The sequence below is a fragment of the Loxodonta africana genome, chromosome X, assembly GCF_030014295.1.
Source record: "Loxodonta africana isolate mLoxAfr1 chromosome X, mLoxAfr1.hap2, whole genome shotgun sequence".
NCBI classification, from domain to species: Eukaryota; Metazoa; Chordata; class Mammalia; order Proboscidea; family Elephantidae; genus Loxodonta; species Loxodonta africana.
The window spans coordinates 86430186-86448910 of NC_087369.1; the positions used below are offsets into that span (position 1 = coordinate 86430186).

Consider the following 18725-nt stretch of genomic DNA (forward strand, 5'->3'; position numbering starts at 1 on the left):
AATGGACAGCACCATAGAAAGTTTTAGGAGCAAATTTAAAACAATGGAAGACAGGATCAGTGAAATTGAAGACAAATCCTCGTATACCACATTGTTTGAGGAAAACAACGAGAGAAGAAGGAAGAAAAATAAAGAAACCCTGAGAATGATGTGGGATACAATCAAAAGCAAAAAAATACACATATGATTGGAGGTCCAGAACGGGGGGGGAAATGGAAAATACAGGGAGGATCATTGAAGATTTGCTGACAGAAAACTTCCCTAATATTATGAAAGATGAAAAGCTGACCATCCAAGAAACTCAACGAACCCCATATAGGATAGATCCCAAAAGAAAATCACCAAGACATATCATAATCACACTTGCTAAAACCAAACACAAAAAAAGAATCCTGAGAGCAGATCAAGAAAAATGAAAAGTCACATAGAGTGGGGAAACAATAAGACTAAGTTCTGATTACTGAGCAGAAAACATTCAGGCAAGATGGCAATGGGATGACATATAAAAAACCTTGAAATAAAAAAATTGCCAACCAAGAATAATATATCCTGCAAAACTCTAGCTCAAATATGATGGCAAAATTTGGACATATCCAGATAAACAGAAATTAAGGGAATACATAAAAACCAAACCAAACTTCCAAGAATTATTAAACGGAGTCCTTCAGTTAGAGAATCAGCAACATGAGACAACAGCCTGAATCTAGGATGCAAGACCACATGAGCCAGATACCAACCTAGATAATAAATTCCAGGATAAAACAAACAAAAAAAAGATTTACAACAGGGAACCAGAAAGGTCAATCTGTAAATCAAACAACGTCAGAACAAAAATGGAGTAAATGGTGTAGCTACAGAACTTTTGAATGGAGAGGAAATCAAGGTGATATCAAGTAGTAAAATGCTGGTTTAAACTTAGGAAGATAGGGGTAAATTTCAAGGTAATCACAAAGAAAGTTAACAAACCTACTCACCAAAATAAAGAAAAACAGAAAGTCTCAGTAAACACAAAATCTACAAAAATGAAAGAAACAAACAAAAAATCTGTAAACAAAGGAATTCAGCACAGGACAGTAAGACGAACAAAGAAAATGGCACCACAAAAAAAAGCACTACAAAATGACCACAATAAACTCACACCTATCTACAATCACAGTGAACGTAAATGGCTTAAATGCACCCATAAAGAGACACAGAGTGACAGAACAGCTTAAAAAAACAGGACCCATCAATATGTTATCTACAAGAGACACACCTTAGAAACAAAAATGTAAATATATTAAAAATCAAATGATGGAAAAAAAAATAAAGCAAATAGCAACCAAAAAAGAGCAGAAGTGGCAATATTAATATCGGATAAAATAAACTTTAAAACAAAGTCCACCATAAAAGACAAGGAAGGACATTATATAATGATTAAAAGGACAATCCACCATGAGTTTATAGCCATAATAAATATCTATGCACCCAATGACAGGGCTCCAAAATACATAAAACAAACTCTAACAACACTAAAAAGAGAAATTGACAGTTCAACAATAATAGCAGGAGACTTCAAAACACCACTCTCGGTAAAGGACAGAACATTTAGAAAGAAACTCAACAACTATACAGAAGATCTAAAGGCCACAATAAACCAACCTCTATAGACATATATAAGACACTCCACCCAACAATAGCAAAGTACACATTTTCCAAAACACATGGAAGGTTTTCAAGAATAGACTACATCTTAGGCCATAAAGCAAAACTCAACAAACTCCAAAACATTGAGATAATACAAAGAGTCTTCTCTGAACACAATGCTATAAACATAGAAGTTAATAACAGGAAGAGCAAGGAAAAAAATCAAATATATGGAAACTGAATAACACCCTGCTTAAAGCCACTGGGTAATAGAAGAAAGCAAAGATGAAATCAAATTCCTAGAATCACACAAGAATGAAAACACATCATACCAAAACCTCTGGGACACAGCAAAGGCAGTGCTCAGAGGTCAATTTACAGCAATGGATGCACACATCAAATGAGAACAAAATCAAAACATTAGTTATACAACTCGAACAAATAGAAAGAGAACAGCAAAAGAAGCCCACAGACACCAGAGGAAAGGAAATAATAAAAATTAGAGGAGAAATAAATGAAACAGAGAATAGAAAAACAATAGAATCAACAAAACCAGAAGACAGTTCTTTGAAAGAATTAACAAAATCGACAAACCATTGGCCAATTTGACAAAAGAAAAACAGGAGAGGATGCAAATAACCCCAATAAGAAATGACAGACCCAACTGAAATAAAAAGGATCATAACAGAGTACTATGAAACCCTTTACTGCAACAAATTTGAAAACCTAGAGGAAATGGACAAATTTCTAGAAACACCCTACCTACTCAAACAAGCACAAACTCAAGTTGAAAATCTGAACAGACCCATAATAAGAGAAAAGATCGAAAAGGTAATTAAAAAAACCTCCAAACTACAAAAAAAGAGCCCTGGCCCAGATGGCTTCAATGGAGATTTGTATGGAACTTTCAGGGAAGACCTTACACCAGTACTACTCATGCTATTTCAGAACACAGAAGAGAAATGGACACTTCCAAATTCATTCCATGAAGCCAGCATAACCCTGATACCAAAACCAGACAAAGACACTACAAAAAAAGGAAAATTACAGACCAGTATATCTCATGAATATAGATGCAAAAATTCTCAACAAAATTTTAGCCAATAGAATTCAGCATCATATAAAAAAAAATACACCCCGACCAGGTGGGATTCATACCAGGTAAGCAAGGATGGTTCAACACCAGAAATCAATGTAATCCACCACATATATAGAACAAAACAAAAAAAATCACATGATTATCATAGTCGACTCAGAAAAGTCATTCAGTAAAGTCCAATACTCATTCCTGATTTAAAAAACAATCAGAAAATAGGTATATATATATATATATTTTATATAAACAAACCCATTGCCATCAAGTCGATTCCGACTCATAGCGACCCTATAGGACAGAGTAGAGCTGCCCCATACAGTTCCCAAGGAGTACCTGGTGGATTTGAACTGCCAACCTTTTGAATAGCAGATGTAGCACTTAACCACTATGCAACCAGGGTTTCCTTTCTATACCTATTTCTATACCTAAAAAATAGGTATAGAAAGGAATTTTCTCAACGTAATTAAGGCCATCTATATAGGGTCTTTTTTTTATATAGGGTCACTATGAGTCAGAATCGACTCGATGGCACTGGGTTTTGGGTTTATACAAAACCAACAGCCAACATCATTCTTAATGGAGAGAGGCTGAAAACATTCCCCCTGAGAACAGGAACAAGACAAGGATGCCCTTTATAACCACTCCTATTTAACATTGTGCAGCAAGTTAAATAGGGTCACTATGAGTCAGAATCGACTCGATGGCACTGGGTTTTGGGTTTATACAAAACCAACAGCCAACATCATTCTTAATGGAGAGAGGCTGAAAACATTCCCCCTGAGAACAGGAACAAGACAAGGATGCCCTTTATAACCACTCCTATTTAACATTGTGCAGCAAGTCCTAGCTCGAGCAATAAGGCAAGGAAAAGAAAAAAGGGCATCCAAATTGATAAGGAAGAAGTAAAAACTTCCCTATTTGCGGATGATATGATACTATGAAGAGAAACGCAAAAGACTGCATGAGAAAGTTATCGGAACTAATAGAAATATTTAGCAGAGTAGCAGGATACAAGATAAACATACGAGAAACAGTTGAGTTCCTATATACCAATAAAGAGAACTATGAAAAGGATATCAGAAAAATAATACAATTTATAACACCCCCTTAAAAAATAAGATAAAAAAAAGCAAGTTGCTTTTTTTTTTTTATCTCATAGGAGTAAATCTACCCAGGGATGTAAAAGCCTATACAAAGAAAACTACAAAACACTGCTGCAAAAAACCAAAAGAGACCTATATAAATGGAAAAGCATACCATGCTCATGGATAGGTACAATCAACATTGTTAAAATGTCATTTCTACCGAAAGCAATCTACAAATACAGTGCAATTCTGATCCAAATATCAACAGCATTCTTTAATGAGATGTAAAAACTAATCATTAACTTTATACAGAAGGGGAAAAGGCCCTGGATAAGTAAAGCACTATTGAAGAAGAATAAAGTAGGAAGAATCACACTACATAACAGCCTGCTACTGGTACAACGACAGATCAATGGAACAGAATAGAGAATCCAGATGTAAATCCATCCACCTATGGTCACCTAATCTTCAACAAAGGCCCAAGGTACCTTGAACGGGGAAAAGACAATTTTTTTTAACAAATAGTGCTGGCAGAACTGCATGTCCATCTGCCAAAAAATGAAACAGGACCCATACCTCACACTGTACACAAAACTAATTCAAATGGATCAAAAAGGATCAAAGACCTAAATGTAAAACCAAAAACTATAAAGATCATGGAAGAAAAAATGGGGTTGATGCGAGAGGCCCTAATACACAGCATAAAAAGGATACAAACCATAACTAACAATACACAAATACCAGAAGATTAGCTAGATAACTGGGATCTTCTAAAAAATTAAACAGTTACGCTCATGAAAAGACTTCACCAAAAGGGTAAAAAGAGAACCTACAGACTGGGAAAAATAATTTTGGCTATGACAAATCCGAGAAAGGTCTAATCTCTAAAATCTACAGGAAATCCAACACCTCTAAAATAAAAAGACAAATAATCCAATTAAAAATGGGCAAAGGTTATGAATACACACTTCACCAAAGAAGACTTTCAGGTGGCTAACAGACACATGAGGAAATGCTTGTGATCACTAGCCGTTAGAGAAATGTAAGTCAAAACCACAATGAGATACCATCTCACCCCAGCATTACTGGAACAAATCAAAAAAACAGAAAATAACAAGTGCTTGAGAGGTTGTGAGGAGACTGGTACTCTTATGCACTGCTGGTGGGAATGCAAAATGGTACAATCATTTTGGAAAATGATATGGGGCTTTCTTAAAAAGTTAGAAATAGAAATACCATATGATCCAGCAACCCCACTCCTAGGAATATGTCTTAGAGAAATAAGAGCTGTCTCACGAATAGACATATGCGCAGCCATGTTCACTGCTGCATTATTCACAATAGCAAAAAGATGGAAACAACCTAAGTGCCCATAAACAGATGAATGGATAAACAAACTATGGTACATACACACAATGGAATACTACGCAATGATAAAGAACAATGATGAATCTGCAAAACATCTAATCACATGATGACTCTGGAGGGCATTATGCTGAGTGAAATAAGCCAATCACAAAAGGACAGATATTGTATAAAACCACTATTATAAAAACTCAAGAAAAGGTTTACACAAGAAAAGAAATAATCTTTGATGGTTATAAAGTAGGGAAGGGAGGTAGGGGAGGGGCGGGTAGGGAAGAACACTAACTGGACAATAGATAAGTGGTAACTTTGGTGAAGGGTAAGATAGTACACAATGATGGGGAAGCCAGCACAACCTGTACAAGGCAAGGTCATGGAAGCTCCACAGACACATCCAAACTCCCTGAGGGACCAAATTACTGGGCTGAGGGCTTGGGACCATGGTCTCCTGGAACATCTAGCTCAACTGACATAACACAGTTTATAAAGAAAATGTTCTACATCCTACTTTGGTGAGTAGTGCCTGAAGTCTTAAAAGCTCGTGAGCGGCCATCTAAATACTCCACTGGTCTCATCTCGTCTGAATAAGGGAGAATGAAGAAAATCAAAGACACATGGGAAAGATTAGTCCAAAAAACTAATAGACCACAACTACCACAGCCTTTACCAGACTGAGTTCAGCACAACTACCACCACCGACTGCTCCGACAGGGATCACAATAGAGGGTCCCAGACAGAGCTGGAGAAAAATGTAGAACTAAATTCTAACTCACATATACACACAAGAAAGACTAGACTTACAGGTCTGACAGAGACTGGAGAAACCCCGAGTGTATGGCCACTGGACACACTTTTCACTCAGTACTGAGGTTCATCCTTCTGCCAAAAATTAAACAGGCCCATAAAACAAAACATGACTAAATGGACACACCAGTCCAGGCAAGGACAAGAAGGCATTAGGGGGCAGGAAAGCTGATAATGGGGAACCCACGGTCAAGAAGTGGAGAGTGCTGACATGTCGTGGGGATGGCAACCAATGTCACAAAACAATACGTGCACTAATTGTTTAATGAGAAACTAATTTGCTCTATTAAACTTCATCTAAAGTACAATAAAAAAAAGAAAAAGGTTAGATGCTACGAAAACTGTAAACTATAAATATTATGCCTTGGAAAAAGCAAAATGAAAAATAAATTTTTCTTATGATCATCCAAAAAAAAAAAAAATCAAATGACGTACTGCATTGGGCAAATCTGCTACAAAAGACCTCTTTAAAGTGTTAAAAATCAAAGATGTCACTTTAAGAACTAAAGTGTGCCTGATCCAAGCTATGATGTTTTCAATTCCCCCGTGTGCGTATGAAAGCTGAAAGATGAATAAGGAAGACCCATCTATTATACCGCCACAGTAGTCAAAACAGCCTGGTACTGGTACAACAACTGAAACATAGACCAATGGAACAGAATTGAGAATCTAGACATAAATCCATCCACATATGAGCAGTTGATATTTGACAAAGGCCCCAAAACAGTTAAATGGGGAAAAGACAGTCTCCTTAACAAATGGCGCTGGCATAACTGGATATACATCTGCAAAAAATGAAACAAGACCCATACCTCACTCCATGCACAAAAACGAGCTCAAAATGGATCAAAGACCTAAACATAAAATCTAAAACAATAAAGATCATGGAAGAAAAAATAGGGACAACATTAGGAGCCCTAATACACGGCATAAACAGTATACAAAACATTATTAAGAATGCAGAAGAAAAACTAGATAACTGGGAGCTCCTGAAAATCAAACGCCTATGCTCATCCAAAGACTTCACCAAAAGAGTAACAAGACTACCTACAGACTGGGAAAAAGTTTTTAGCTATGACGTTTCTCATCAGTGCCTGATCTCTAAAATCTACATGATACTGCAAAAACAACTACAAAAAGAAAAAAAACCCAATTAAAACATGGGCAAAAGATAAGAACAGACACTTCACCAAAAAAGACATTCAGGTAACTAACAGATACATGAGGAAATGTTCACGATCATTAGCCATTAGAGAAATGCAGATCAAAACTACAATGAGATTTCATCTCACTCCAACAAGGCTGGCATTAATCCAAAAAACACAAAATAATAAATGTTGGAGAGTCTCTGGAGAGACTGGAAAACTTATATACTGCTGGTGGGAACGTCAAATGGTACAACCACTCTGGAAATCGATTTGGCGCTTCCTTAAAAAGCTAGAAATAGAACTGCAATACGATCCAGCAATCCCACTCCTTGGAATATACCCCAGAGAAATAAGAGCCTTTATACAAACAGATATATGCACACCCATGTTTACTGCAGCACTGTTTACGACAGCAAAAAGATGGAAGCAACCAAGGTGCCCATGAACGGATGAATGGATAAATAAATTATGGTATATTCACACAATGGAATACTACACATCAATAAAGAACAGTGATCAATCTGTGAAACATTTCATGACATGGAGGAACCTGGAAGGCATTATGCTGAGTGAAATAAGTCAGTTGTAAAAGGACAAATATTGTATAAGACCATTATTATAAGAACTTGAGAAACAGTTTAAACTGAGAAGAAAACATTCTTTTGTGGTTACAATAGGAGGGAGGGAGGGAGGGAGGGTGGGGGAGGGGTATTCACTAATTAGATGGTAGATAAGAACTACTTTAGGTGAAGGAAAGACAACACATAATACAGGGGAGGTCAGCACAACTGGACTAAACCAAAAGCAAAGAAGTTCCCTGAATAAACGGAATGCTTTGAAGGCCAGTGAAGCAGGGGTGGGGGTTTGGGGACCATAGTTTTAGGGGACATCTAAGTCAATTGGCATAACAAAATCTATTAAGAAAACATTCTGCATCCCACTTTGAAGAGTGGCGTCTGGGGTCTTAAACGCTAGCAAGAGGCCATCTAAGATGCGTCAATCGGTCTCAACCCTCCTGTATCAAAGGAGAATGAAGAACACCAAGGACACAAGGTAATTATGAGCCCAGAAGACAGAAAGGGCCACATGAACCAGAGACTACATCATCCTGAGACCAGAAGAACTAGATGGTGCCTGGCTACAACCAATGACTGCCCTGACTGGGAACACAACAGAGAACCCCTGAGGGAGCAGAAGAGCAAAGGGATGCAGACCCCCAATTCTCATAAGACCAGACTTAATGGTCTGACTGAGACTAGAAGGACCCCGGTGGTCATGGCCCCCAGACCTTCTGTTCCCCCAGGACAGGAACCATTCCCAAAGCCAACTCTTCAGACATGGATTGGACTGGACAATGGGTTGGAGAGGGATGCTGGTGAGGAGTGAGCTTCTTGGATCAGGTGGACACTTGAGACTATGTTGGCATCTCCCGCCTGGAGAGGAGATGAGAGGGTGGAGGGGCTTAGAAGCTGGCGAAATGGACACAAAAAGAGAGAGTGGAAGGAGAGAGCGGGCTGTCTCATTAGGGGGAGAGTAATTGGGAGTAAGTAGCAAGGTATATACAAGTTTTTATATGAGTGACTGACTAGATTTGTAAACTTTCACTTAAAGCACAATAAAAATTATAAAAAATAAGGAAGAGCCAAGGAGAATTGATGTCTTTGAATTAAGGTGTTGGCGAAGAATATAGACTATACCATGGACTGCCAGAAGAAGGAAAAAAATCTGTCTTGGGAGAAGTACAGCCAGAATGTGCCTTAGAAGCAGGGATGGTGAGACTTCATCTCACGTACTTTAGACATTGCAATGGATTGAATTATGACCCCCCAAAAATGTGTGTATCCATTTGGCTGGGTCATGATTCCCAGTATTGTGTTGTTGTCCTCCATTTTGTGATTGTAATTTTATATTAAAGATGATTACGGTGAGATAGTAACACCTTTACTGAGGTCACAACCCTGACCAATGGAAAGGGAGTTTCCTTGGGGCGTGGCCTGCACCACCTTTTATCTTACAAGAGATAAAAGGAAAGGGAAGCAAACAGAGAGTTGGGGACCTCATACCACCAAGAAAGCAGTGCCCAGAACAGAGCACATCCTTTGGACCTGAGGTTTCTGCACTGAGATGCTCCCAGAACAAGGGAAGAATGATGACAAGAACCTTCCTCCAGAGTTGATAGAGAGTGAAAGCCTTCCTGTGGAGCTGGCATCCTGAATTTGGACTTGTGGCCTACTAGACCGTGAGAGAATAAATTTTCTCTTTGTTAATGCCATCCACTTGTGGTATTTCTGTTATAGCAGCATTAGATGACCAAGACAGACATGTCAGGAGGGACCTGTCCCTACAGAAGGGCTCTAAGCTAAGCAGAGGGTCAGTGAAACAGAGGAAGACCTTTGACGAGATGTACTGACACAGTGGCTGCAGCAATGGGTTCAAGCATAACAACAGTTGTGAGGATAGCACAGGACCCAGCAGTGATTTTTCTGTTGTATATAGGGTCGCTCTGAATCAGAACAGACTTGAAGGCACCTAACAACAACAAACAACAGTGTGACTTGAGTAAGGGTATGATTTAAATAAGGTGGTGACCTGAGTAACGGTGTGACTTGAGTAAGGCTGTGACTTGAATCACGCCCTTTAGTACAAGATACATACCACACTAATCCTGCCTCATTTACATATAGAGATTTAGGACTTACAACACATAATTACACAATACCACAAAATGGAGGACAATTATACAATACTGGGAATCATGGCCTAGCCAAGTTGACACATATTTTGGGGGGACATCATTCAATCCGTGACAACGACTTATAAATTAAAAATGTATATAATCAAACAGTCTATTTTAAGAACCATACCTAGTGATGCATTTTTACAGTATAATGTCATTCTCAGTTACAGTTTTCAAATTAAGTACTAACCCCAGGGGGCATTTGGAAATGTGTAGGGGAGTTTTTGGGTGTTATACTAAATGCAGTGCACAATGGGCATTTACTGGATGGGGGCCCAGGATGCTAAGGATTCTGCAATGAGCTGGTCAGAGCCACATAATTAAGATCTGTCCCAACCAAAAGGCTGAAGGGCAGTGTTTTAAAAGAGCAACTAAGTATTGTAAATTTAATAGAAAAAACACTCAGTTATTTTGTTTTCTTAGAAGAACAATGTATACTAACATGAAAGCATAAAGTTTTTGAAAATTCTTTTTAATTTTGATAATTAAAAGTAGTACCTTATGGTGGCCCTTTAATTTCTGAGATGTCCTTGGACATATAATTTCTTTATGGTACACAATGTTGAATAAAATTAACATCAAGGACATCATACATGATGACAGCAAGAGGTCATTAAAAAGACAGAAAAGCAAGAAAAGAGCAAAATGGATGTCAGAAGAGACTCTGAAACTTGTTCTTGAACATCAAGTAGCCAAACCAAGAGGAAGAAATGATGAAGTTAAAGAGCTGAACAGATTTCAAAGGGGGATTGAGAAGACAAAGTCAAGTATTAACAATGACATGTGCAAAGACCTGGAGTTAGAAAACCAAAAGGGAAGAACATGCTTGGCATTTCTTAATCTGAAAGAACTGAAGAAAAAACTTAAGTCTCGAGTTACAATATTGAAAGATGCTACAGGGACAATATTAAATGACACAGGAAGCATCAAAACAAGATGGAAGGAATACATAGAGTCACTATACCAAAAAGAATTGGTTGATGTTCAACCATTTCAGAAGGTAGCATTTGATCAAGAACCAATGGTATTGAAGGAAGAAGTCGAAGCTGCACTGAAGGCATTGGCAAAAAACAAGGCTCCAGGTATTGACGGAATACCAGTTGAGAGGTTTCAACAAACAGATGCAGCCCTGGAAGTGCTCACTCGTCTATGCCAAGAAATTTAGAAGACAGCTATCTGGACAACTGACTGGAAGATATCCATATTTATGTCTATTCCTAAGAAAGCTGATCCAACCGAATGCAGAAATTATCGAACAGTATCATTAATGTCACATGCAAGTAAAAGTTTGCTGAAGATCATCCAGAAGTGCCTGCAGCAGTACATCTACAGAGAACTGCCATAAATTCAAGCCAGATACAGAAGAGGCTATGGAGCCAAGAATATCATCGCTGATGCCAGATGGATCTTGGCTGAAAGCAGAGAGATGTTTACCTGTGTTTTATTGATTATGCAAAGGCATTCAACTGTGTGAATCATAACAAATTATGGATATCATTGCAAAGAATGGGAATTCCAGAACAGTTAATTGTGCTCATGAGGAACCTGTACATAGATCAAGAGGCAGTTGTTCGAACAAAGCAAGGGGATACTGCATGGTTTAAAGTTAGGAAAGGTGTGCATCGGGGTTGGACCCTTTCACCATACTTATTCAATCCGTATGCTGAGCAAATAATCAGAGAAGCTGGACTATATGAAGAAGAACGTGGCATCAGGATTGGAGGAAGACTCATTGACAGCCTGAATTACGCAGATGACACAACCTTGCTTGCTGAAATGAAGAGGACTTGAAGCATTTACTGATGAAGATCAAAAACCACAGCCTTCAGTATGGATTACACCCCAACATAAAGAGAACAAAAATCCTCACAACTGGACCAATGAGCAACAACATGATAAACGGAGAAAAGATTGAAGTTGTCAAGGATTTCATTTTACTCAGATCCACAATCAACACCCATGGAAACAGCAGTCAAGAAATCAAAAGACACATTGCATTGGGCAAATCTGCTGCAAAAGACCTCTTTATAAAATATTAAAAAGCAAGGATGTCACCTTGAAGACTAAAGTGCACCTGACCCAATCCATGGTGTTTTCAATCGCCTTACATGCATGTGAAACCTGGACAATGAATAAGGAAGACCGAAGAAGAATTGATACCTTTGAATTGTGGTGCTGGGGAAGAATATTGAATATACCATGGACTGCCGAAAGAACGAACAAGTCTGTCTTGGAAGAAGTACAGGAATGCTCCTTAGAAGCAAGGATGGTGAGACTATGTCTCACATACTTTGGACATGTTATCAAGAGGGATCAGTCCCTGGAGAAGGACATCATGCTTGGTAAAATAGAGAGTCAGCGAAAAAAGAGGAAGACCCTCAACGAGATGGATTGACACAGTGGCTGCAACAATGGGCTCAGGTGTAACAACGATTATGGGCATGGTGCAGGACTGGGCAGTGTTTGGTTCTGTTGTACACAGGGTCACTATGTTAGGTGTGGATGGACTTGACGCACCTAACAACAACAATATGGTATATTCTATCTAGCTGGAGGGCAGAAACAGAGTTGCTTCCATTTGTGTGTGATAAAAACTGTGTGTTTATTCAACAAATAGACTGGTTTAGAATAAGATGTTAGGACTAGACGCTCTATTTCTGGCACTTGTCAAACCTTACTGAGGATTACAGTTGTTATCAGGTGCCATCAAGTCGGTTCTGACTCATAGTGCCCCTATGTACAACAGAAAGAAACACTGCCTAGTCCTGAGCCATCCTCAACAATCCTTGCTATGCTGGAGCCCATTGCTGCAGCAACTGTGTCGATCAATCTCATTGAGGGTCTTCATCTTTTTTGCTGACACTCTACCAAGCATGATGTCCTTCTCCAGGGACTAGTCCCTCCTGTTAACATGTCCCAGTTTATCCCTAAAAAATTCCCAAGCACTTAGTCTTTCTCTCTGTTGGGCTATAAGCTTCATAAATAGTGTAAAGCAGTCAATTATTTTGACTTGCATTTCTGTGATTGCTAATAATATTAAGCATCTTTTTGATGTATTTGTTGGACATTTATATATCTTTGAAGAATTGTCTATTCAAGTCCTTTCACCATTTTTAAATTTGGGAGTTTGTCTCTAGGATAATGAGTTCTACGTGTTGTTTATATATTCTGTATCCTTGACTTGCAAATATTTTCTCACTGTGTGTTGGCTTTTCACTTTCTTGATAGTGTCCTTTGATGCACAAAACGTTTTAATTTTGATGAAGTCCAATTTATCTGTTTTTGTTGTCTGTGCTTTTGGGATTGTACCTAAGAATCCATTCATTGCCAAATTCAAGGTCATGAAGATTTACGTATATGTTTTCCTCTAAGTATTTTATAGTTATAGCTCTGACATTTAGGTCTTTGGTTCATTTTGAGTTAATTTTGCATATGGTGTGTGGTAAGGTTCAAATGCATTCTTTTGCATATAGATATCCAGCTGTCCCAGCACCATTTGTTGAAGAAACTAGTCTTTCCTACATTTAATGGTCTTGGCACACTTATTGAAAATCAGTTGGCCATAGATGTATGGGTTTATTTCTGGACTCTCAATTATATTCCATTGACCTATATGTCTATTCTTTCGCCAGTACCATATTGTTTTGATTACTGTAGCTTTTCAGTAAATTTTGAATTCATCAAGTGTGAGTCTTCCAATTTTGTTCTTTTTTGGCTATTCTAGGTCTCTTGCCATTCCATAAAATTTCTGCCAAAAAAAAAATCCATTGAGACTTTGATGGGGATTGCATTTAATCTGTAGATTGCTTTGGAGAGCACTGCCAAAGTTTGTCTTCCAATCTATGAATGCAGGATATCTTTACATTTATTTAGGTCTTCATTAATTTCTTTCAACAGTGTTTATAGTTTTCCATGTACAAATCTTACACCTCCTTTGTTAAATTTCTTCCTAAGTATTTTTGATGGTATTGTAAATATAATTGTTTTATTTTCTTTTATATTTCTTATTGCTAATGTATAGAAAACAACTGATTTTTGCATGTTGATCTTATATCCTGAAACTTTGCTGAATTCATTTATTAGCTATAGTAGGTTTTTTGTGTATTGTTTTTATGATTTTCTACATGTAAAATCATGTCATCTGTCAATAGAGATAATTTTATTTCTTTTCCAACTTGAATGTCTTTTAATTCTTTTCCTTGCCTAATCGATCTGGCTAGAACTTCAGGTACAATGTTGAATAAAACTGGACAAAGTGGGTATTCTTGTCTTGTTCCTGATCTTAGGGGGAAAGCTTTCAGTTTTTCACCATGGAGTATGATGTTAGCAGTGGGTTTTTCACAAATGCCTTTTGTCATTTTGAGGAAGATCCCTTCTACTCCTAGGTTGTTGAAAAAAATTTTAATCATAAAAAGGTGTTGGATTTTGTCAAATGCTCTTTCTGTACCCATTGAGATGATCATACGGTTTTTTTTTTCCTTCATTCTATTAATGTACTGTATTACATTGATTGATTTTCTTCTGTTGAACCAGCCTTGCATTCCTGGGATAAATCCACGTGGTCACGGTGTATAATCCTTTTAATTTGCTACTGGATACAGTTTGCTAGTATTCTGTTGAGGATTATTACATCTATATTCTTAAGCGATACTGGCTTGTAGTTTTCTTTTCTTGTGGTATCTTTGACTTTGGTGTCAGTGTAATGCTGGCGTCATCGAATGAGTTGGGAAGTGTTTTTCTCTCTTCCAGTTTTTGAAAGAGAAAGAAGGATTGGTATTAATTCTTTAAATGTTTGGTAAAATTCACCACTGAAGCCATATGGTCCTGGATTTTTCTTTGGAGGTTTTATTATTATTATTACTGGTTCAATCTCCTTACTTGTTATAGGTCTGTTCAGATTTTCAATTTCTTTTTGAGTCAGTTTTGGTAATTTGTGTGTTTTTCAAAATTTGTCTATTTCATCTAGGTTATCTAATTTGTTGGTGTAGAATCATTCATAGCATTCTTTTACAACCCTTTTTTATTTCTGTACGGTGACTAGTAAAGTCCCCACTTTCACTTCTGATTTTACTTATACTTTCTCTCTCTCTTTTTATCCCATCAAGCTAAAGTTTTGTTAATTTTGTTGATCTTTTCAAAGAACCAACTTTTGGTTTTGTTGACTACTTTTCTATTCTCAATTTCATTTATATCTGCTCTAATCTATACTATTTCTTCCTTCTGCTCTTCTTTTTCTAGTTCCTTAAAATATAAAGTTAGGTTATTGATTTGAGACCTTTCTTCTTTTTCATGAAGGCATTTACAGCTGTAAGTTTTTCTCTGAAAACTGCTTTTACTTCGTCCCATATGTTTTGTTATGTCATGTTTTGTATTCATTCACCTCAAAGTATTTTCTAATTTCTCTTGTGATTTCTTCTTTGACCCACCAGTTGTTTAAGAGGGGGTGTTTTTAATATGTCCACATATTTGCAAACTTTTCTAGTTTTGCTTATGTTATTGATTTTCAGTTTCATCCCAGTGTGGTCACAGAATGTACTTTGTATAATTCCAGTCTTTTAAAATTTATTGAGACTTGCTTTGTGGCCTAACATATAGCCTATCCTGGAGAATGGCTCATGTGTATTTAAGAAGGATGTTTATTCTATTGCTGTTGGGTACAATGTTCTATATATGTGTTAGGTCTAATTGGTTTATAGTGTTTTTCAAGTCCTCTATTTCCTTATTGATATTCTGTCTACTTTTCTATCCATTACTGAGAGTTGTGCATTGAATTCTGCTATGATCTTCTGTCTACTTTTCTATCCATTACTGAGAGTTGTGCATTGAATTCTGCTATGATCTTCTGTCTACTTTTCTATCCATTACTGAGAGTTGTGCATTGAATTCTGCTATTATTATAGAACTATCTATTTCTTCTTTCAATTCTGTCAATGTTTGCCACTTGCTTCATATATTTTGGGTCTTCTTCGTTAGGTGTGGAAACTCTGGTGGTGGAGTGGTTAAAAAGGCTTGCAGTTTGAATCCATCAGGCACTCCTTGGGAACCCTATGGGGCAGTTCTACTCTGTCCTATAGGGTCACTATGAGTTGGAATTGCCTCAACGGCAATGGGTTTGGTTTGGTTTTTGGTTTCTGTTAGGTGTTCATATGTTTATGATGGCTATATATTTATCTTAGTTATCTAGTGATGCTATAACAAAAATACCACAAGTGGATGGCTTTAACAAAGATAAATTTATTCTCTCACAGTCTAGGAGTCTAGAATTCTGAACTCAGGGTACCAGCTCCAGGGGAAGGCCTTCTGTTTCTGTAGACTCTGGGGGAAGATCTTTGTCATCAATCTTTCCAGGTCAGGGAGCTTCTCATCACGGGGGCTCCAGGTCCAAAAGACGCAATATTCACCTGGCTCTTGTTTCTTGGTGGTATGAGGTCTCCACGTCTCTCTGCTCACTTCTTTCTTTTATATCTCAAAAGAGATTGACTGAAGACCAACCTAATCTTGTAGATTGACTCCTGATCCATTAACATAACTGCCACTAATCCCACCTCATTAACATCATAGAGGTAGGATTTACAACACATAGGAAAATCACATCAGATGACAAAAATGGTAGATAATCACACAATACTAGGAATCATGGCCTAGTCAAGTTGATACACATTTTTGGGGTACACAATTCAATCCATAACAATATTCTTGAATTAATTGTTTTGTCAATATATAATGTCCTTCTTTGCCTCTTGTAACAATTTTTGACTTAGTCTATTTTGTCTGATATTAGTATAGCTATACTAGGTTACTTGGTCACTATTCGCATGGAAAAACTTTTTCTATTATTTCATTTTGAATGTATTTGTCTCTTTGATTCTAAAGTGAGTCTTTTGTAGACAGCATATAGTTGAATGATATTTTTAAATCCATTCTGCCTATTCCTTTTGTTTGGAGGGTTTAATCCATCTTAATGTATGTAGTTACTGATAAGGTAGGATTTATATATGCCATTTTGCTATTTGCTTTCTATGTCATATCTTTCTTTTTCTTCTTCAATTCCTGCATTATTGCCTTCTTTTGTGTTTAATTGTCTTCTTCTAAGTGTACCATTTTGACTCCATGAAGGGGACAGTTTAAACCAGTGTATTTCCTAATGTTTAGAGACTGAAAATCTCTTCCATTGTTTGTTTTTACTTTGGAATCTAACCTAATTTTGAGTAGCCACACATTATAAATGTCTGATATGATCACATATTCTTTCATGAAACCCTTCCAAAGACTACATAAAACACTTGGATTCAAGTAATTTGGTTTGAAAACAATTTATTTAACTATTGATTTTTTTTTCCTCTGAGTTGACTTTCAGAGCCTTGCCAGATACTAAAATAATAGTTTCATAGAATTGAAGAGGTGAGTCCCCAGAATCCAAGTGGATTCTTGCATCTCTAATTATATCACTAATGCAAATAGTGGTTTCCTAGTCTTAAAGATATCCAGGGCTGGTGATTACACAAATTCCTTCAACTGTCTATCTGCCTTTTTAATTTACCTTTATGACTAAGAATTCTCCATTAAGATTACCCTCAATCTCTCCTTTATAATGGAAGGCTATTTGCTCCCCTTTCTGCCTACTATCCGGCTTTATTAGCATCTCTTTCTTCCATTCTTAGCTTTATGAAATAACAAGTATTCTTACCTTCTGGTTTGGCTGCTGTGGTAGTGTAAAGATAGACTTCCAGTAGGTCCAGGCAAAGAACACAAAGATGGCATGGTAGAGTATGAGGTAGACAACTGAAATAAGAAAAATTTTAAGGTTTATATTATACTTTTATCCATTTATAAAAGTTTAAAAAGACATAAAGCTCAACAACAGATTTCTATTTTGCTTTCCTATTACCAAGTATTCTCTAGTATTATTATACAATGTTCATTCTTATCATTTTCCCATGCCTGGAAGCAACAGAAGTGCAAGAAACCAGGTATAATGCTAAATTTTGAACAAGAACTTTCTGTTTCATGTTTTAAAAGTCGCCACATGATTCTGTAGTAGAGGGAGAAATGTCCTTCATGACAATATGTGTCATTATCTCTGCCACTGTTGGTACTGAAAGATGATAGTATTTACACAGCACTTTAGAGTTTACAATGCACTTTCATATACATTAAAAAAACAAACCAAACCTGTTCCTGTCAAGTCAGTTCCACAGGACAGGGCAGAGCTACCCCAGAGAGTTTCCAAGGAGTACCTGGTGGATTCAAACTGCTGACCTTTTGGTTAGTAGCAGTAGCTCTTAACCACTACACTGCCGGGGTTTCCTTCATATATATTTAAAAAAAAATTTTTATATTACATAGCTTTATTTCCTTAATAACCTTGTGAGAGAGATAATAGGACAGAGATTATCTTCCCATTTTATAATACACGAAGAAACTGAGACTCTTACGGTAGTTAATTAACCAAAGTCCACAGCTATACATAAACCTTCTGCAGAGGGGGACAGAAGCTGGGCTGAATGGACATGGGAATAGAGGGCAGAGAGAGGGAATGTGCTGTCTCACTGGGGGTAGAGCACCTAGGAGTATATAGCAAGGCGTATATAATTTTTGTATGGGAGACTGGCTTGTTTTGTAAACTTTTACTTAAAGCACAATAAAAATTTTAAAAAGAAAAGAAAAAAAAAACAACATAAGCCTTCTAACTCTAAATGCCAAGTTCTTTCCCATAGCCTCAAAGTCTAAATACTTCTAAAGTCTGAGTTGCGCCTTTGAGTGAACTGTGAAAAGGGCTCTCCACTCCCTTTCTTTTTATACTCTGCCTCTTGGATAGCTCTTCAGATATGGGAAATCTTGATACTCTTCACAGAGTTGGTTTT

The 18725-nt window shown here is 37.2% G+C and overlaps 1 protein-coding gene across 1 annotated transcript in view; it reads right to left on the reverse strand.

Moving 5' to 3' along the window:
* Window positions 1-18725, reverse strand: part of ZDHHC15 (zinc finger DHHC-type palmitoyltransferase 15) — a 236292-nt gene that overhangs the window by 156402 nt on the left and 61165 nt on the right. Inside the window, exon 3 of the mRNA XM_010592707.3 lies at window positions 17549-17643. Within this exon, the coding sequence (XP_010591009.1) occupies window positions 17549-17643 (95 nt within the window). The remainder of the gene's footprint in view (window positions 1-17548; window positions 17644-18725) is intronic.